We start from the raw sequence: 18,919 nt of genomic DNA on the forward strand, positions 1-18,919 counted from the left end.
CACACAAAGAGTCCAGATGTCATAGGATCGCAGGGTCTGTCCACTTACATCACATTTGACAGAGGCCTCCCCAAGGTGGGCGGCGAGTTGAGGGCACGCTTCTCAACTGCCACGCCTCTCCAACAATGTAAGGCTCAGAGATCTTGCGGGACCCCTTGATTTCTCCCCCAGGTTGGAGCCGTTTGATAAGTACTGCGGAGGTGATATCTGGGGCTGAAGATTATTATGACATGTGACGGGTCCGTGTAAGTGGGTGCTGCTGCAACCTAGGGGGACTTGAGGGGGGGCCTCGATATGGTCACGACCAGACGGAGACTTTTTTTTTTGGCGGGCTTGGCTCTGCCATCACCCTCTCTCTTCGGCCGCGGACATAATCTTGTACTCTTGGCCCTACTGGTTGGGCGCTCGCATCTGTCATCCCGGCGGGTGAGGCTATTTATGACTCTTGGGTCCGAAGTTTTCTCCCCTCTCTCTGAAACCCGTGAAAGTACAGTACCTGGGTCCTAGACAAGGGCTCATCTAAGACCTCGAGGCTCTCTCCGCCTTTTCTTTGTGAAGAAGAATCCATGAGTCCGGCTCGGCTTTGGTCCTCGGCCTGACCGCAACGCCTAGGTCCATCTCACTTCAGCCTCACTCCCCGCTTCGAAAGCCGGCCCTCTTGTCTGGAGCCGCCCAGACCCAAAGCAGTGAATGGGGGCACCGACGCCGGGCGTCAGTTAAATATATCCGGGTTCTCCCCGATTGCTTGAGGAGATAAGCGTGTATTCAACCCAACTTGGAAGAGCCCGTGTACTCAACCCAACCTGGAACAACCCGGTGTCAAGAGACTGTGGCGCTCCTGCATGGATCATGATCGAGGCCCACAAGCACAACGACTTCATTCACTAATATCACTAGTATAAGATTAGTCCCAGAACCAAATATCTAGCATTTCTTCCCTTTTGCTTTTCAAAATCGAAGTCGACATCGATCATGGAAGACATTGCAGTGATCGGGCTCGGGCTGCGGTTTCCAGGGGACGCCAGCTCCCCTGAGCGGCTCTGGGACGTTCTCGCCGAGGGCAAGTCACAGTGGTCCGAAATCCCTCAAGACCGCCTCAACATCGATGGCTATTATCACCCCAGCGGCGACCGGGAAGGAAGCGTGAGTATTTCCAACCATGTACGGGGGCTCAAGTCTGGTGAGCAACATGTTGACGGCACTAGATCTCCTTTCGCGGCGCACACTTTCTCAAAGGGGACGTGGCCGCGTTCGACGCACCGGTAAGCGGGGGCTTTCATATTCGGCGACTTTTCTGCAGCCATGACTGATTCACGGCACGCTAGTTCTTTTCTGTTGCGGCCGAAGAGGCTAAAGCGGTTGATCCGCAACAGCGCATCCTGCTCGAGGTTTCGTATGAAGCCATTGAAAACGGTGAGTGCCTTGGTGAGATGGTACCAATAACGGAAGCACGACTTACACGGCTATAGCGGGACTTCGCAAGGAGGACGTCGACGGCAGCGACACTGCAGTCTACGTCGGCTCATTCGTCAAAGGTTGGCTAGCTGTCTGCTCTCGCGAGTTGGAGTAAATCTGACTCTACGTGTAGATTATGAGCAGATTTGCGTAAGAGACCCGGACTGGTCACCACAGTATGCGGCGACGGGCAACGGTATCGCCATCATGGCGAACCGGATATCGCACTTCTTCAACTTTCATGGTCCAAGCATGACCCTCGACACGGGCTGCAGCGGCAGTCTCGTTTCGGTCCACCTCGCGGCGCAAAGCCTGCGAAGCGGAGAGTCGTCTTTGGTAAGTTGTGCTGATCCTGGGGGGGGAAGAGGGAGGGGGGAGGGGGGTCCATGGCCAGAGATCATCGCTAACATGCTGCGAGGCCCTGGCTGCTGGTGCGGCCTTGATCCTGACGCCGGCGACGATGATGCCCATGACGGCGCTCAACTTCCTCAGCCCGGATGGCAAGTGCTTCACCTTTGACTCCCGAGCCAACGGCTACGGACGCGGCGAGGGCGTCGGCGTCGTGGTGATGAAGAGGCTCTCGGACGCGCTCCGGGACAACGACACCATCCGCGCCGTCATCCGCGGCACGTCGGTCAACCAGGACGGCAGGACGCCGGGCATCACGCTGCCCAGCAAGGAGGCGCAGGTGGCCAACATCCGCCGCGTCTACGCCAACGCCGGCCTCGACTTTGGCCAGACCGCGTACGTCGAGTGCCACGGGACGGGCACGCAGGCCGGCGACTGGCGCGAGCTGGGGGCCATCTCGGAGACGCTGGGCGCCGGTCGACCCGCGGACAAGCCGGTCCTTGTCGGCTCCGTCAAGCCGAACGTGGGGCACCTCGAAGGCGCGGCCGGCGTGGCGGGCCTGATCAAGGGCGTCATGGTGCTTGAACATGGCCGGATCCCGCCCAACATCAACTTTGAGAAGGGCAACCCGGACATTGACTTTGAGGCATGGAAGGTCAAGGTATGAATTGGAACCCCTCCCTCCTGCAAAGACAAAGACACACCGGGGAAGATAAAAGGCTTCATTCTCACAAACAGTTTGCTAGGTTCCCCAAGCGGTGTTGGACTGGCCGGTAGCAGGCGTCCGCCGCGTGAGCGTAAACAGCTTCGGGTTCGGCGGCACCAACGCCCATGTCATCATGGATGAAGCGCCAGTCTACATGTCTGAGCGCGGTCTCGAGGGAAACCACAGCTCTATCGTGGCCGCGACGACGCCCATGCCCGGACAACAAGGAGTAAGTGCCGAGAGCGGGCTCTCTGGCGGCGAACTCCTGCATCTATTCTGCTATTCATCACACGACAAGGGCGGCGTCTCGAGGATCATCGACTCTCATCTCGAATTCCTCCACGACGCAGAGGAGGATCGCGGCACGCAAGAGTACCTCCGCGACTACGCCTATACGCTCAATTGTCGCCGGTCCGGCCTGGAGTGGAAGGCGTTCATCCTCGCCCGGTCCCTCGCGGACCTCGGCTCCAAGTCTCAGTCCTTGGACCCCGCGACCATAGTCCGCTCCTCGAGGGAAAAGACCCCTCGAGTCGGCTTCCTCTTCTGCGGCCAGGGGTCGCAGTGGGCGCAGATGGGCAAGGGCCTCATGCCGCTGGAGCCGTTCCGCGCGAGCATCGAGCAAGCCAGCCGCTACTTGCACGATAAGCTGCTCTCGCCGTTCAACCTCCTCGAGGAGCTGCTCCGTCCGGAGGCGGAGTCGGCCATCGGAGAGCCGCACATCTCGCAGCCGGCCACGACGGCGCTGCAGGTTGCTCTCGTGGACCTCATGGCGACGCTGGGCGTGACGCCGACGAGCGTCGTTGGCCACTCTTCCGGCGAGATTGCCGCGGCGTACGCCAAGGGCGCTCTCTCGCGGGAAGAGGCATGGGAGGTGGCCTACTACCGTGGGCTCACGGCGGCGAGCATCCCCTGGCGCGCGCCCAAGCTCAAGGGCAGGATGATGGTGGTGGGCATGTCGCAAGACGAGACGGCCAAATATCTGCGGTCGGTGAACAAGTCGGCTCAGATTGCCTGCATCAACAGCCCTCGATCGATTACGATATCGGGTCAGGAGGAGGCCATTGAGTTCATCGACGCGGACCTTCGAGAGAAGAAGGTCTTTTGCCGTGTCCTCTCGGTAAAGACGGCTTACCACTCGTCGCATATGAAGCTCGTGGAGCACGACTACAAGGCCCTGCTCGCCCACATGAGCCCCCGCCAGGGCCGTTCGTCGGTTCGCATGTTCTCGTCCGTCTCGGGAAGCGAGGTCGACGGCAGCCACCTGGACGCGGCGTATTGGGCCGCCAACATGGTATTTCCCGTGCAATACGTCGCCGCAGTCGAGGCCATGATGGCCGCACCTGAAGAGGAACGGCCGGGCGTTTTGATCGAGCTGAGTCCGCGGGCGGCTCTTCGGTCTCCAACGGCGGATATCCTGTCGAGTGATGGCCCATCGAGCACGCAGCCCTCGTACTACTCCGTACTCGATCCCCGCCAGGACGCCAGCACATTGTTCCTCGGGCTCATCGGTGGGCTCTGGTCCCGTGGATGTGACATCGACATGGCGAAAGTCACGGGTCTCGTGTCTGGTGGCTCTCGGGCCAAGTGTCTCTCTGAGCTGCCCCCTTACCCCTGGAACCACAAGAGATCGTACTGGCACGAATCCCATCAAAGTCTGTCCGTCAGGTTCCGGGAGCACCCCCGGCAGGACCTCATCGGCGCGCTGACAGTTGACTCTACACCCTTTGAGCCCCGGTGGCGCGGCTTCCTGCGCGTGTCGGAGAACCCCTGGATCCAAGACCACCAGGTGCAGAAGACGATTGTCTACCCGGCCGCGGGCATGATCTCCATGGTGCTGGAGGGCGCCAAGCAGATTGGGCGCAACGTTCCCCAACTGCTCGGCTATGAGATTACAGGCATGCAGATCGACAGGGCCATGATTGTGCCCAACACGGCGTACGGCCTCGAGGTCATGCTCGTCATCAAGTCGCCGCACCGCGAGTCGGCAGACGGGTTCAGCCTTGACAAGAATGACTTCTCCATCTACTCGATGCATCAGGGCCGTGAGTGGGAGCGCAACGCCACGGGCTCTCTTTACTTTCGACAGCGCTCCCACGGCCGAGAGGCGGCCTTCCGCACGCAAGCGGCGCGTCACGAGGCCCTCGAGGGCTCTTGCAAGGAGACGCTCAACCCGCGGCAGCTCTACGAGTTTCTCGACACCGTCGGCATGAACTACGGGCCGCTGTTCCAGAACATGACGGAGATTCGCAGGGACAGCGGCCTCGGCGCCTGCGTCAGCACCGTCCGCGTCCCCGACACGCGCTCCAAGATGCCCGCCAGGTTTGAGTATCCGCACCTCCTCCACCCGGCGACGCTCGACGCCATGTTCCAGACGCTCTTCGCCGTCGACTCCTCGCCCATGGTGCCCACCTCCATCGCGAGCATATTCGTGTCCGCCGACGCGGGCGCCGCCCCCACAGACGTGCCGTTTAGGGGCTACGCCGAGGCGAGGCGCAGCGGCATACGCGACGCGGACGCCACCATCGTGATGAGTAGGCATGGGGGGGAGTCCATGTCGCGGACCGAGCACGTCATCATTGAGGGGCTGCACATGACGGGCCTGTCCTCGCCGTCGCCTGCCGAAGGGGGCTTCTTGCCGAACCATCGCAACTTGTGCACTGAGATCCTCTGGGCCGAGGACGCGGCGTTTGCGAAGCCCACGTCGTTCGCCGAGTGCGTGCGGCTCTTCGCGCACAAGTGTCCGGCGCTCGCAGTGCTGCAGGTCGGCGGAGGTATCTCAGCTGCGGCGGCAGTCGTTGAATGTCTGCGTCCTCAAGATGACGAGACGCCGCGCCTCGCACGTTTCACGGCCCTGGACCCTGACACGGACGTCAGCTCCCAAATTCTTGCCCAAGTGAGGGGCACGACGCTGGAACCTTTCGTCGAGCTCCACCCAGATGGCTCTGGCTTGTTTGCCGACTATGACCTAATAGTCGTCCTCGATAGTGCCGTTGTTGAGGATGAGACTCTGCGGACACGACTCAAGCCTGGAGGCGTATTGCTGCGGCATGGTGCCGGTGTAGACCAGGCAGAATTGTCGTTTGAACCTTCGTCAGGACCAGCTCTGCCACTCACAAGCTACAGGAAGGCCTACAAGGCCACTGACGGCCAAGATGTCGTTGTTCTCGTGCCCCAATGCCCCGACCAAGACGTCGCCACCCTGTCCGACACCGTCCAGGGGCTCGTCAAGCAGGCCTGCCCAGGGATCGAAGTGACCTCGATGTCCATCAACGACTTAGAGAAGGAGTCAACATCTCTCGGCGGTAAGATCGTGGTCTCCCTCCTCGACTTCGCCGGCGCCAGCGCCTCGGAGAACTACTCCGTCTTCGCATGGACCGAACCCGACTTCGATGCCTTCCGCACACTCCAGCGCACGGCAAAGGGCATCGTCTGGCTCACCCGCGGAGCCCACATGACGCCCCTCAACCCCAGAGGCGCGCCCATCATCGCGCTCGCCCGCACGCTCATGTCCGAGGACCCGCTCAAGACCATTGTCACCCTGGATCTGGACGAGGCCTCGCGCCTCACCGATCCTGCCGTCGGGCAGGCCGTGTTGCGCGTCCTGCGCCAGACGTTCCACGTCAAGCACGGCGCTGAGCCGCGTGAGACGGAGTACGCCGAGAAGGACGGCAGGCTGTACATTCCCAGGCTCGCGCCTGTGTGGGGGCTGAACAGACTGGTTGAGGATGAGCACTTGCACGGCGGGTTCCTGCAGTTGCCGTTTGTGCCGGAAGAGGACGTTGTTGAGCAACAGCATCAGGGCTTGAGACTCACTATTGCGAAGCCGGGTCTCACAGACGGGTCGCTCTACTACACCGAGCTCGAGCATCCAGAGCTCGGGGACGATGACGTGGAGATCTCCTATGAGAAGGCATCGTTGACACACCTCGATCTGGACACGGTGATGGGAAGGACGGTCGACGATACCCTCGGGGTTGACGTCGTGGGCCGCGTCAAGCGCATAGGCGCCAACATCACGCACGTACGTGTCGGCGAGCTCGTTGCGGCTCTCGCCCCCGGCGGGACGATCCAGAGCACCGTCTGCACCAAGGGATCCCTCGTGGCAGGCTACACCCCCGGCTTCTCACCAGCTCTCCACGTCAGCGCCTATTACGGCATCGTACACCTGGGCAGGGCCGGGCCGGGCCGCAAGGTCCTCGTCCACGCGGGCGCGAGCGCGTACGGACTCGCCGCCGTGCAAATGGCCGTCTCCGTCGGCGCCGATGTGTACGCCACCGTGCTGGGAGCCGAGGCGTCGCAACAGCGAGAGGCTCTCGTCGCTCATGGTTTGCCCGAGGAGCGTGTTCTCGATGCGGACTCGGACGGCTTCGTCCATGGTGTGCTGGCGGCGAGCGGCGGCAAGGGATTCGACGTCGTGTATAACCCGACGCAGGCTCACATCGAAGCGAGCTCCAAGTGTGTCCGCAAGTGTAAGCCCGTCTCCTGAACATTCTCCCCCCCTATTTCCAGTCAAGCACGTGCGGCAGCGATACTGACCAGGCTCTCTAGGCGGGACGATTGTCCAGTTTGCCAGCAGGTCAGCCGCGGCACGAGCACTGCCAGCAGCACCAGGTGGCTCGGCGACTATCGTGAGCTTTGATCTCGGCCAGCTGATGCGCGAGGATGCGGACTTCGTCGCAGAGCTGTTTGATAAAACGGCGCCGCGCATCCAGAGAGAAACCTTTGACGCATCACGACGACAATCCAACATTGACCACGTCTTGGAAGTCGGCCAGCTACCGGCTGCTCTCGACAAGATCCAAGCGACGCCGTATCTTGGGCACATCACACTTACGGCCGGCGGTACAGTCCCGGTCATCAACACCAGCCCGACGAAGCCCCTCTCAGCATGTCTCGACCCGGAGCGCACATATCTCCTCGCCGGCGGGCTCGGCGGCCTAGGTCGCAGCATCTCGGATCTTCTCGTCGCCAATGGCGCCCGGCACCTCGCCTACCTCTCCCGCGGTGGCGCCTCGTCCGCGACGGCGCGCGAGTACCTCGCCAGCCTGCGGGCACGGGGGGTCGACGCACGCGCGTACGCCGTCGACATCTGCGACGCGGACGCCCTCACGGCCACGCTCGGCGAGACCCTCGCCGTCGAGATGCCCCCCGTCGGCGGCGTCTTCCAGTGCGCCGCGGTGCTGCGCGACGCCGTCTTCGACAACATGACGTGGGAGGACTGGGACGCGGCCATCAAGCCCAAGGCGCTCGGCTCGTGGAACCTCGTCCAGGCGATTGAGGCCACCGCGGTGGTGGCCCCCCACGCCCAAGACGGCGAGACGCAATATCAACACGGCGGCGACGACGGCGACGGCGACAACTCGAGCGGCCGCCCCTTCTTCGTCTTCCTGGCCAGCTCGGCCGGCGTCATCGGCAACCGCGGACAGGCCAACTACGCCGCCGGCAACGCCTTCAAGGACGCCCTGGCGCGCAACCTGCGGCTCCGCGGCCGCCACGCCGTCGCGCTCGACCTGGGCCCCGTGCTGGGCGCGGGTATGCTCGCCGAGGACGAGGCCGTGCTGGACATTTTGCGCGCGAGCGGCTTCTACGGCATCCGCCACGGCGACTTCCTCAAGCTCGTCGCCCACGCCATCACCGGGGAGACGACGACGACAGGCATCCCCGGCGCCGCCTCCTCGCCCATCCCGCCGCAGGTCACCCTCGGCGTCGGCACCGGCGGCATCATCCGCCAGAACCAGCCCGCGGACCCGTACTGGTCGCGCACCGCGCTGTACCGCTACCTCAATCTCGTCGACGTGCCCGCCGCGCCTGACGGCCTGTCGCAGGCCGCGGCCGGGTCTGCCGCCTCCTCCTCCTCGTCCGGCGACCTCAAGGCACTGCTCGCGTGCTGCGAGAGCGTGGGCGCGGCGGCCGACGTCGTGCAGCGCGGGCTCATGGGCATGCTCGCCAAGGCCATGAACATGCTGCCCGAGGAGGTCGATGCCGGGAAGCCCCCCAACGCCTACGGGGTGGACTCGCTCGTGGCCGTCGGGGTGCGAAACTTCGTCATTAGCAGCTTCGGCGTGCAGGTGTCTGTGTTTGAGATTCTTAGCGACGGGACCATTGCGGAGCTGTCATTGATGATTGTCCAAAAGGGGGGATACGGGAGAGCCTAGGACGAAGCCGTGCTGAGCTGATGAGCAGCGAGAGGTGGATCAATGTACATGTTTTCGAACATGTCGCTGTCGTTTACTTGAGCGTAGGTTGGCAACGTAGTAATTCGTTTATATTTGCCATCATGTTGTGTTTATAGATCAGACTGCTGCTGACTTTTGCTCTCTCTGCACATCACGATTCACCGCAGCCAGTGACCAGACTACATAGACGACGACTGCTCCAAACGTAGCAGCACCTCCAAGCCCCAACAGCAAATCAGAACCCCTCCCAAAAAAGACAGGGAAACCGGCAAAAAAAGAAACGCTGCGTGATCTGGGAATCGAACCCAGGGCTCCCCGACGTTGCGCGGATGGCAACGGAGAATTTTACCACTAAACCAATCACGCTGTTTTAGGTGGATTTGTATCGCCAGAACCGGAAGGCATCCGATCTGATTGATGGAAGGGAACTGCGTTATTTTCCTACAAGTTGTCTGCCCCAGAGAACGATGGGCTGCCACAGGCTGTGGGTTGGGGCTGCGGCCCGGCGCGGCTCAATCGGAGGTGTGTGTGGGGCCGGGACTTCCATTTTGAGGCCAGGGGCTCGGAGGCCGCACATGCAGGCATAGCGACACTTCAGGTGACCGGAGAGGAGGAATAGAATACACACTTTTTGTCCCTATTTATTAATCTCATATGAATACGTGACTCGACTAGATGGCTCTTGTCCCGGTAGACATCTTGTATATGACAGATTTGTACAGTGCACACCAGCAATGACTCGCTCGGCCCCTCAGCTGCTCACACTCACTCACCGTCCGCGTCGGGCACTTCCGCGTCGCCATTCTGCTCGGTTCCTGTGGCTTTGGAAAGCTCGGGCTCCCACACCGCCTCCACGATGCTCATGCGGCAGCCCTCGATTCGCTTGGCTCCTTTAAAGGCGAACCGCGGGTCCGCCTCGGCGAAGAGCGCCTTGAACTCGTCCTCGCGGCGCTCCTGGGCGTTCAGCAGCGCCAGCATAACCATATCCATGCTGCGCATCAGCTTTTCGTCCCACGGGCCATCAACCCCAGGCTGTTCCAGGCAGTGCTCGTTGATGATAACACGAGCGCCGGGCTTCAGCGCGGGCACCAGGTTTCGCAGAAGCTTGACCGCGTATGGGGTGGAGTAGTTGTGCACAATCCATCTGAAGTAGTACACTGAGGGTGTCGAGTCAGTATGACCATGAACGACAACAATCGGGTCGGTGTGACGTACCGTCGGCGCCATGGATGGGCTGCTCCTTGAAAAAGTCGTGCACCTGAAAGTCAATCCGCTCCGCCACCGACTCATCCTCATATATGGGCTTGGGCGCGGACTCAACCGTCTTGGGCAGATCCTGCACCACAAACTTGATGGCGTTCCATCTCCTTGCCAGCTCAACACAGACGAACCCATGACTGCCGCCAATGTCCACGAAAGTGCCCTTCTGTTCGTTCACGGCACCAAGGTCACATCCATCGACAAAGTACCGTACCTCGTACCCGGCCGTTCCCGTCAAGCTCATCATTGCACCACCGAACCGCTTTGCTCTTATGGGATCCCTGCCCAGCGTTACAAACATGGGCTCCTTGTCGACAGTATCAAAGGCATAGTTGAAACCCGTCTGTGTAAGTGAGGTGGCTTCCGGGTGCGCTTGTAGGGCGTCCACCACGCGAGCTGCCGCGGGAAAGTGGTCCTCGGCGTTGAATCCAACCCAGTCCCGCAGGCCGATGTCACTCGCGAGCAGGCGGGAGGCGGCCGTATGAGCTATGACACCGAGCGATGGCTCGCAGAAAATGCCGTTGGTCATTGCATGACGCAGGACGCGGGCAAGGTTGATTGGGTCGAGTGTCGTCTTGGTCTGCAGCTCCGACAGAGGAATAGGGGTATCCAGGGGTACAAGCTTGGCTGGGTCGGTCAGATGAGACAACATTTGCATCGACACGTACGCTGACTTACCAATATCATATTTGTTGACGACTTGCAGACTTAGCGTATCCAAGAACTGCGGTCCAAGTCAGCTCGCGCGGGTGGTGTGGTGTGTCGATTGACGGAAAGACTTACAGCCCACGCGCCCCATCTCACACATTCTCTGGGGCCCCGTGCGAGTCTCTCCAGCTCCTGGCACGAGTTGGCAATCTCTTGCCGACTCTGCTGGACATCGCTCGGTAGGTCGGGATAGTCTTCTGGAGCGTCGACGCCGAATGCTGGCTCTGGTAGGCTGTTGTTCTTAAAATACGTCTCTACCCTTTCAGACTCGGCGACAATCTTCTTGGCGAGCTCAACCATGCGGAATTGGCCATTAGGCGCTCCCTCTTGAGGCACAGGTTTTTCATTTGGCACAGCACGAGGTTCGGAGGCTACGGTGGTCTCGGGCCGCGCCTTGAGACTGGAGAAGCCGGCAAAGGAGCGGCGATTCTGCTTCTTGCGCTCTTTCTCTGCGTCCGCGGCGGCGGGCGACGGCGACTGGAGCCACGACGGGACCCTGAACTTGGCCATGACGGTGGGGAGGCGTCGAGGTTACCTCCGGCTCTGGGGAGGAAAGGCAACTGGACGCTACCGCTGGTGTAGCTCGAAAACCTGCTCCAAGTCAGCATTGGCGTTCCTCAACCGGCACGCATCCGCCATCGAGGGACATGAATCACGGGACGATCCGGACGGCAGTTGCACCAAGCTCTCGTTTGCATCGGCCTTGGGCCGAGAAGAGGCTTCGGGCCGCCCAACGTTACACAGAGCAAGGCGGCTCTCTGCGCCACATGGCAAACGTGCCCCTTGCGCGAGAGAAGACGGACCGAGGCGAGGAGAGGGTCCCGGGGCTATGGCACTGGTGTCTTCGTCTTGGGAAGAGACGCATCCGCCGCGCATCACGATCGATGAGCGAGGCCGAGCGGCATGCGATCGTGGGAGCTTTCGTCGACGGCCCGACACCGCAACTAGCGGTCAGTCGTCCGGCGAGCGCAACACAAGGGAAGGCGGGCGCGCCACGGCGTGCAAGCCCAGCGGCATGCTGGTGCCCCCTCCCCCTTGTCCCGTGTCCCGGGGGGCGAGGGAACTAGAGAGAGAGAGAAAGAGAAAGAAAATCTCCGAGGGCTGCGATCCGACCGCTCGGTAACGAATCGCGCCCCTGGGGTTGCGCCGTCTTGTCACACCCGAGAGTTTCGGGGCAGCCCCAGGGGGGTGGCGACCCGGGGCCGCGGGTCGGGGCCACGTGGTGGCGAGACAAACGACGCCGGACAACCTCAACGGCGGGGAAGGAAGAGTCAAGTGGGATGGAAGAGTTTGAGGCACAAATTTGTGTACGTGGTGAGGGGACGCGACGCGATCATGAGGCAGAGCAAGGCAGGCGTCAAAGGAAAGAGCGACTGGACGGGACGTGAGAAGAAGCTCGACCTGACGTACAAGGAAAGTACCTCGGCGGCGGCAGGTGCGGTCTGCGTCGGACTTGCTAGCGTCTCAGAGAGGACTGGATGGTGACACCAAAAAGGGGAGAGAGCCGTGTCTGCCGTGGCCGGAGGCTGCACTCGACGCAATACCGGATGATATACACACAATTGGAGGCGAGGAGGGATGCTGAAAGGGAAGACGATGAAAGGATAAGGAGAAGTCTGGGCGCGGTCAGACTCGCGCACAGGAAGAGCTCGCTCGACAATATGGGTCGTCGCGCCTGGGCGCCCCAGTCTGATCCGCGCATCCCCCATGGTGCTACGGACTAAGAAGGTGCTGGTAGTAAGTGCTATAGAGAGACTACAGCGAAGCTAAGCTAGAGACCCTTTCCGCATGAGGCCTTGTACGGTGCGGTACAGTACGGCCCTGCTTGTACCTCGACCGAACGGACGGGCGGACGGACTCGCTTTGTCCTGGTATCCATGCATCCATGTAGCATCCATGTGCTGCCCCCCTCCCCACGCTAGCTGCTGGTAATAATGACATCCACCACCATCCCATCCCATCCCATGGACCCGGACGCTGTCGTGACTGTCACTACTGTCACTCACACGAGGCAACCACGGCTCGTTCGCGTGCGTGGGAGGGCGCCAGCGAGCCACCTAGCAGGCCATCCCCCATGCCCCCCCCCCCCCTTGTTCCTTGCGCTGCCTTACCTAGCCTAACCCCATCTTGTTCTCTGCCTGCCCTGAAAAGGACATACACGAGCGTCGACAGCCGTTTGGGGCAAGCACCAGAAGCAGAATAGCAGACAGATGCCGCTGCTGATCGGCCCCCCTCCCCTTCCTCCTCCGACTCCATGTCATGTCTGGCCCCTCGATACCGAAGCCGAGGGTTGCAGCCGGTCCCGGTCTCAAGTGGCTGCAGCGACGCAACGCAATGCAATATGCGCCTCCCAACGCTCCGCTGCACGTCCGCTGCTGGTTGAAGGCTGGTAGCCGTCCCCAATCATGCATGCATGCATGTGGTCGGGGCTTTTCTTCGCCCAGCACCGGCTGGCTGGGCCCAGCCGCCAGAACCCCCCCGTCGGATCCTCGTCCTCGCCAATGGTTGAGATACAAGTCTACCGACATGCATGCAGCAGGGGCTGCCTGCCTTGCTGGGCGGGAGGCGGGGGCTTGAATCATGACGACGGATGTGCCCCCCGCCGGGACGGGACCTGTCACTCGCCTGCGGCACGGCAGCGCAGCGTCGGGTGCTGCACAGCGACCTTATTGCTTAGACATTTCCATGGTCGGTACGCACCTACATAAGTGCGTACATTCGTGCAAGGAGGCGTCCTTTGACGATGGGGAGGGAGGGCTCCAAGCTACCCGGCTCAAGGAACGCACCACGGACCATCACGGCGAGTGCCAGACTGTCCGTCTAACTACCAAGGGCCCCCCCGCGGTTGGGAGAGACATGGGGCCAGCAGCGCCGCGAACCCTTGGTACAGTGTTTTGCTCGGACTACAGTGCTTGGCTTGCGAAACATGGTACGTGAGTACGGATAGTTAGCTCACTCTTCCTTCCTTCTGTGGTCGTCATTTGTCATGGCAAGACGCCGCTCCCATCGTGATGAATCGCGCCCCCGATATGACAGACGGAAGCGACGGGGGCCCCGTGACGCCTGGCTTGTGCTTGAAGCTTCAACCAGCAGGGACCCAACGCTCGCGCCGTCCCGGGCTCCCGTGCCCGTCGGTCGGTCGGTCGGTCGTCGGCTTCTGAGGACCCGGGACACTGGGAGGGAATCCGGGGGTGGCGGGGGGGGTGACGCGCTTCTCATCGGGTCGCGACCAACACGCGGTCCTTTTGCCCCCCATAAATGACTTCTTTACACTCTGCGCGCCGAGCGGTTGGTACAGGACAGCACAGTACATTGGAGAAGGCAGGGTACTTGTTGCGTGAGTCGTATACAGTACATACATGTACTGTAGCTAACCCCCCGGTCCAGAGCCTCAACTAACGGGCTCGCCCGACTGGTGACGATGTTGATGATGATGACGACGATGCTGCCGCCTTAGCCGCCACCTCCCTTTTTTTCCCCTGAGCCACAGCATCCTCCTTATTAGCACTGAGCAGCAGCACCTCCACCACCGCCCGCACAGGTAACCAGCTAAGAAAAAAAAAGTGTCCGCGGTGCTTCCTGAATCCGACAGTGCACGTGGGACATCGACACACTTGTTTTACAAGAGCCGCCAGCCCCCAGGGGACCCTGTCTCAACGCGGAGGCTAACTGTCACAAAATGCTCGCTGTGGTGCATAATATATAGGGGACATGTCATGTGCATGCAATCCAATACATGCTTTCTCCCGGGCGGCCGCAATCTCCGCCGCCGCCGTCGCTACCACTCCCTACCCCCCAAGAGAAATCCAGCGCCTCTGCCTCATCGGGCATTAATAGAGTCGGACAGGGCTGATGTGCCAACAATTCGACTCATCATCAGTTCTCAGGGCGGTCCAGATCCGGGCAGCTCTCCCAACAAGCCCAAAAGGTCCATGACACCCCCGGGCACCAGGTGCGAATGTCGTCGCGTCTCGCCATCATCATCAGTCGGAAAGCAAAAGCCGCAACAGATATCAGGGTACGAAGAAGCTGTTGGTAGCAAACAAGCGCGGGTGGGGGTCACGCCGCCCCCTTGCCCCCCCTGCCCAGGCATCCATCCAAGTTCCCGGGCAGGCCCTCTCTGCCAGGATTATTGCTGCACGTCCACGACGCCCACGCCGCCGCCGCCACGCACGGCCACCGCCCCCCGGATCATCCCCCCCAGCAAGGGCTCCAAGACGGTTTCCCGACCAGGAAGGTTTTCTGTGTTGCCTCGTGGCCGGTGCTCCAAAAAAGAAACACGTGTCAAGCCACACACATGGGGGGAGGATGAAGAAAAAGCAACGTGTATATTGATTGATCAATTGCCCGCGTGCACCGGCATCACCCCAATTGTCGATTTTCGGCGCCCACTGTGGCTTTCGCCGATGGACAGGCAGCCATGTCATGCCAGGCCGCTCATGCGAGGCGCCCAAGTTGAAGGCGCCCGGTAAGCAAGCCTCCCCTGGTTCGCCCCTGCCGTGCAGGTGAACTGTCATATCTACGTGCATACAAAAGACATCGTGGCACCCGCGTACCAAGAGTCTATCTTTTTCAAAGTATCCGTCAACGCCTGGCGCCCGCCACTGCGCAGATGCCATGGATTTATCCCCCGTCCGTAAGCCGTCACCGGACCACCCCTATAACTCTCTCGCCGCACTCACCCAGCCCTCAAATATGCCCGCCCACATGCCCATCACATGGCGTACTCTGGCTTCTGTCCGTAGACAATGTGCAGCGGCATGTACATGAGCGCCGAATTGTCCTGGTACCCCCGCCGCACGTCCATGAGGAAGAGCTCGACCTGCTCGCGTTCCCAGTGTAGCCCCCGTGTTAGTGGCCCCAGCGCGATGGCCTGAATCCCGTCGAGCAGGATCGTCCGCCAGTAGAGCCCCACCGTCTTGAGCACCTTGTTTTTGGGCCACGTCCCAATGGGCACGTGAAATATCCGCTCCGTCACGTTAACGAACCCTACCTCGCGCATCATGCTCGACAGCAGCCCGCTCGCGGCCATGTCCAGATTGACGCCTAGCGTGTTGAGGCCCTCCGTGACTCGCGCCCAGAACTGCACCACGGCGTGCCTAGTATCTACCATGCCGCCGGGCTTGGCCGTCTTGGGGCAGTGGTGCACCTCCTGGAGCTCTATCCAGCCCCCCGGCTTGAGATGCCTATCCCCCTCGGGTCAGCGACGCCCGCTTCACGTGTCACATAGCAAACGGGGGAACCTACTCGAAGGCCCGGCGAAACATCCTCGTCCAGTCCTTTATGGCCATGACGGTGTGTCGGGAGTGTATGTAGTCGAAATGGTTGCGCGGGTGCAGCCACGGGGACTCGACATCGTCCACGAGAAATCTCACGTTGGGCGGCAGCCAGTCTGGCTGGATGGGTGACAGATCAATGCCAAGCACATGCGCGCTCGGGAACTGGTCGCCCACTTCGAATCCTCGTCAGCATACCGTCCATCGCCCGACACCCAGCGTCCAATCATCAGGGAGCTCACTCTCAATGGCCCAAATGCCGGTCCCAGTGCCTATGTCGAGCACCTCCTGCGGATAGTCACCTATCGGCGCAAAGTGGAGCTTTTGACTGCACAGCAGCTTGACCATGGCATGCTTCATGTCCTCCCTCTCCTGCTCCACGTCGTCATTCGGAAAGTTGTACGTGCCTTCGCGAAAGCGATGGTACCGCCGTCCGTTTTCGAACATGTAGTCCCGCACCGACGACTCCGCCGACGTGCTGCCCGAGCTGAATCCATCGCTGTCGTAGCCGCCATCCGTGCCGTCGTCCGGTATCGAGGACGCGTCGAGGCTCTCGGCCACGATAGAGGCCTCTGCCTGAGACAATGCTTCTCGGGCCATCTCCTCCTGCTCAGAGGTCGACATAGACGGGAACATTGACTGGCCGTTGGGGTATGTCAGCGGAGAGAGGAGCAACGACTCCGGCCTCCTCCCGGCGGCGCTGCTCTCTTCAGTGGGGCCAGGGGATCTCGGTCGGCAGGAGGAAGAGGCCTCGTCGGCAGCATCTTGTTCCAGCGCCGTGCGACCCTCCGGAGGACATGGCCGGATCTCGCAGTGCGAGGCTCCTGAACCTTCCTCCCGGGTTTCGAGCGCGTCAGAGCCTATACGCGGCAGGGGGGCTGGCTCTGACGGCAGTTGCATCTCTTGCCGACAATTCAACTCGCTCGTCTCCGGACGCAGGGCGTGGGTCCCATTCGCCTCGTGTGGCTGCTTGTCGACCGCCCCATCGTCTTGTGGTACGTGGCCGTCTGGTGGCGCCGCCAGCGGTTGCTGCTGCTGTGGTTGCGGATGTCGTGGCATATCTAGCGGTACGACGTGCTTGACGCCAATCCGATCGCTGTCGGGGATTTCAAGCGTCGCGCGCAGGGCTGGTCGGGAGAAGGGTTCGCCATTCGTGTCGCCCTTGTCCTGGGAGAAGGGGCCGAGGCGGCTTCTGACCGCGGCGACGTCAAGGGCAGGATTATGTGAGGGCGCTGCGAGAGAGATCTCGGGGTCATCGCTCTTCGGGGTCTGACCAGCGGCTCCCCAGGCGCCGACGTCGATGTGAGATGGGCGTTGCATGGCGGGCGGCGCTCGCTCCCCGGGCGGCGGCGTCGAAGCACGGAGCATTCGAGCAAACTGCCGGGGTTTCTCCACACACGGCGGCATGCGTTTTGTGCCTACTCAGACGCGAGGCGTACCATGCCGAAACGACACGAGGGGCGCGGACGTTGAGTCTGGATGGTGCCGACGGAGGAAGATGTTGGACGGCGGGGCGGCGAGACGCAACCGGGGAAAAGAGGGCGGACCCAGAGACTGTCAAGCGGACGGTCGGGGCCGAAGGCAGTCTGAGTTGGTCCAGAAGGGGCGTAAAAATGAGCCTCGATGTGTAGGCGGGCTGCGAGTGGCCTTGCCTTGGGGGTGGAAAGCAAAGGCCACCTGATGAGGCGACTAGTGGCTGTTGGTTGCCCGTCGTGAACGGGGCGCCGCAGGTCTCCGGCCCAGCGTGTCTGTCGACCTTGTTGCGTGCGGTATGCGAGCCGTGGTGCGACGGTGCACGGGAGACGATGGCGATGCCTGTCGTAAGGTATGCGTGCGTGCGTGCGTGTGTGTGTGTGTGCCTTTGCGTGTGTGTGCGCGCGCGCGTGCCCGTCTGTGTATGTTGCAGCAGCAGTCGCGAAGTCGGGCAGAGACGAGGGAGGGAGTTCGTGGGGTTGATGGACGAGGTACATTGAAGTAAAAGACTTGAGGAGATGCGGGCGGGCAGGCCTGATATCCGTGGCCGCAGTGTGTGGTGGTGGCGGGAACCCCTTCCTTCCAGTGGCGGCAAGGACCCCGACGGCTGCTGGAACTCAATAGAGATGGGCGGGACGGCAGAAATGGGCGGGAACCCGTAAACGGGGGGCGGTGGTCGTAGTGGGTCTCCTCCATGTTTCTCAAGCGAGCGGGTGAGCGGGCAAACATTCTGGGGCGCCACCGAGACGCGCTGGCAGCGGAGGGAGCAGGGGCCTACAGCAGACGACGACCACGGTTAGGTGGGTGGGCGCTGCCAGGAAGCGGGCTCCAACTGGACGGAAGTCGGGTAGTAACTGGAAGATACCTAACCTTGCATGCCCAGATGCCCGGTTATCACAGTGGGATGAGTCGGATCTATACACTTCACCCGCAGATGGAGTGAATCTGGCAGGCCGGGGAGCCTGGGAGCCCGGTCCTGAGCTCGGGCAAGCCTCCAGTTGAGGTGGGTTCATCGTCCAGGGCATCTGCGGGTTTCCAGGGTTGGCCCCGCCCTTCACCCGCTCACTGAAAGCCGGGGTGATGGAGGCATGGCATCCAGGATGGACCCATGGAACCGATCGCTAGGGGGCACCTAGGTACCTAAGTACCTACTCCGGTACCTGAGGCAGCTGGAGCCCTGCCCCCAACCCCCCTGTAGCCCCCCCGCACCCCACGGCTTTCAGGAGCCCTTGGTTGTGGCCGTGGATTGATGTCCACCACAGACTGAGATTCATAGATGTCGTGTGACTTGTGTCGACCATGACTAGACTTATCTGCCCCATGGATACGGTATATTGTCTGCCGACGCGCTCGGTTGTCAGATGGACACGCGAGAACAATGCGATCGATGGGCACTCAGCGTGGCGCTGTCGCATCCAACCCGCCCATCCATCCATCGCCCACGGTGTCCCGCGCACATCACAATCCACCATGCGCACGTACAGTATGAACCTGGTTTCGACAAAAAAGAGTTGGGT

General features: G+C 61.5%; 3 protein-coding genes and 1 non-coding gene across 4 annotated transcripts; 1 reads left to right on the forward strand and 3 right to left on the reverse strand.

The window, feature by feature from the left end:
- Positions 1–972: 972 nt before the first annotated feature.
- JDV02_009862 (Type I Iterative PKS) lies at positions 973–8,757 on the forward strand (the record flags this gene model as incomplete). Its single annotated transcript, XM_047991555.1, has 8 exons — positions 973–1,143; positions 1,206–1,262; positions 1,326–1,413; positions 1,470–1,535; positions 1,589–1,791; positions 1,874–2,464; positions 2,550–6,978; positions 7,058–8,757. The coding sequence occupies 8 exons, from the start codon at positions 973–975 to the stop codon at positions 8,662–8,664; spliced, it is 7,212 nt and encodes a 2,403-aa protein (XP_047847567.1). The 3' UTR covers positions 8,665–8,757.
- Positions 8,758–8,969: 212 nt separating this feature from the next.
- Positions 8,970–9,051, reverse strand: JDV02_009863. Its single transcript has one exon. It is a non-coding gene; the product is annotated as a tRNA-Gly (tRNA).
- Positions 9,052–9,308: 257 nt separating this feature from the next.
- Positions 9,309–12,241, reverse strand: CMT1 (Alpha-1,3-mannosyltransferase cmt1). Its single transcript, XM_047991556.1, has 4 exons — positions 10,729–12,241; positions 10,624–10,669; positions 9,901–10,572; positions 9,309–9,842 (listed from the first exon to the last, which is right to left on the reverse strand). The coding sequence occupies exons 1-4, from the start codon at positions 11,161–11,163 to the stop codon at positions 9,451–9,453; spliced, it is 1,545 nt and encodes a 514-aa protein (XP_047847568.1). The 5' UTR covers positions 11,164–12,241; the 3' UTR covers positions 9,309–9,450.
- A 2,726-nt stretch (positions 12,242–14,967) lies between these two features.
- JDV02_009865 (uncharacterized protein) lies at positions 14,968–17,948 on the reverse strand. Its single transcript, XM_047991557.1, has 3 exons — positions 16,172–17,948; positions 15,901–16,105; positions 14,968–15,839 (listed from the first exon to the last, which is right to left on the reverse strand). The coding sequence occupies exons 1-3, from the start codon at positions 17,334–17,336 to the stop codon at positions 15,368–15,370; spliced, it is 1,842 nt and encodes a 613-aa protein (XP_047847569.1). The 5' UTR covers positions 17,337–17,948; the 3' UTR covers positions 14,968–15,367.
- Positions 17,949–18,919: the final 971 nt, after the last annotated feature.

Source organism: Purpureocillium takamizusanense, chromosome 10, assembly GCF_022605165.1.
Source record: "Purpureocillium takamizusanense chromosome 10, complete sequence".
In the NCBI taxonomy this organism is placed as follows: domain Eukaryota; kingdom Fungi; phylum Ascomycota; class Sordariomycetes; order Hypocreales; family Ophiocordycipitaceae; genus Purpureocillium; species Purpureocillium takamizusanense.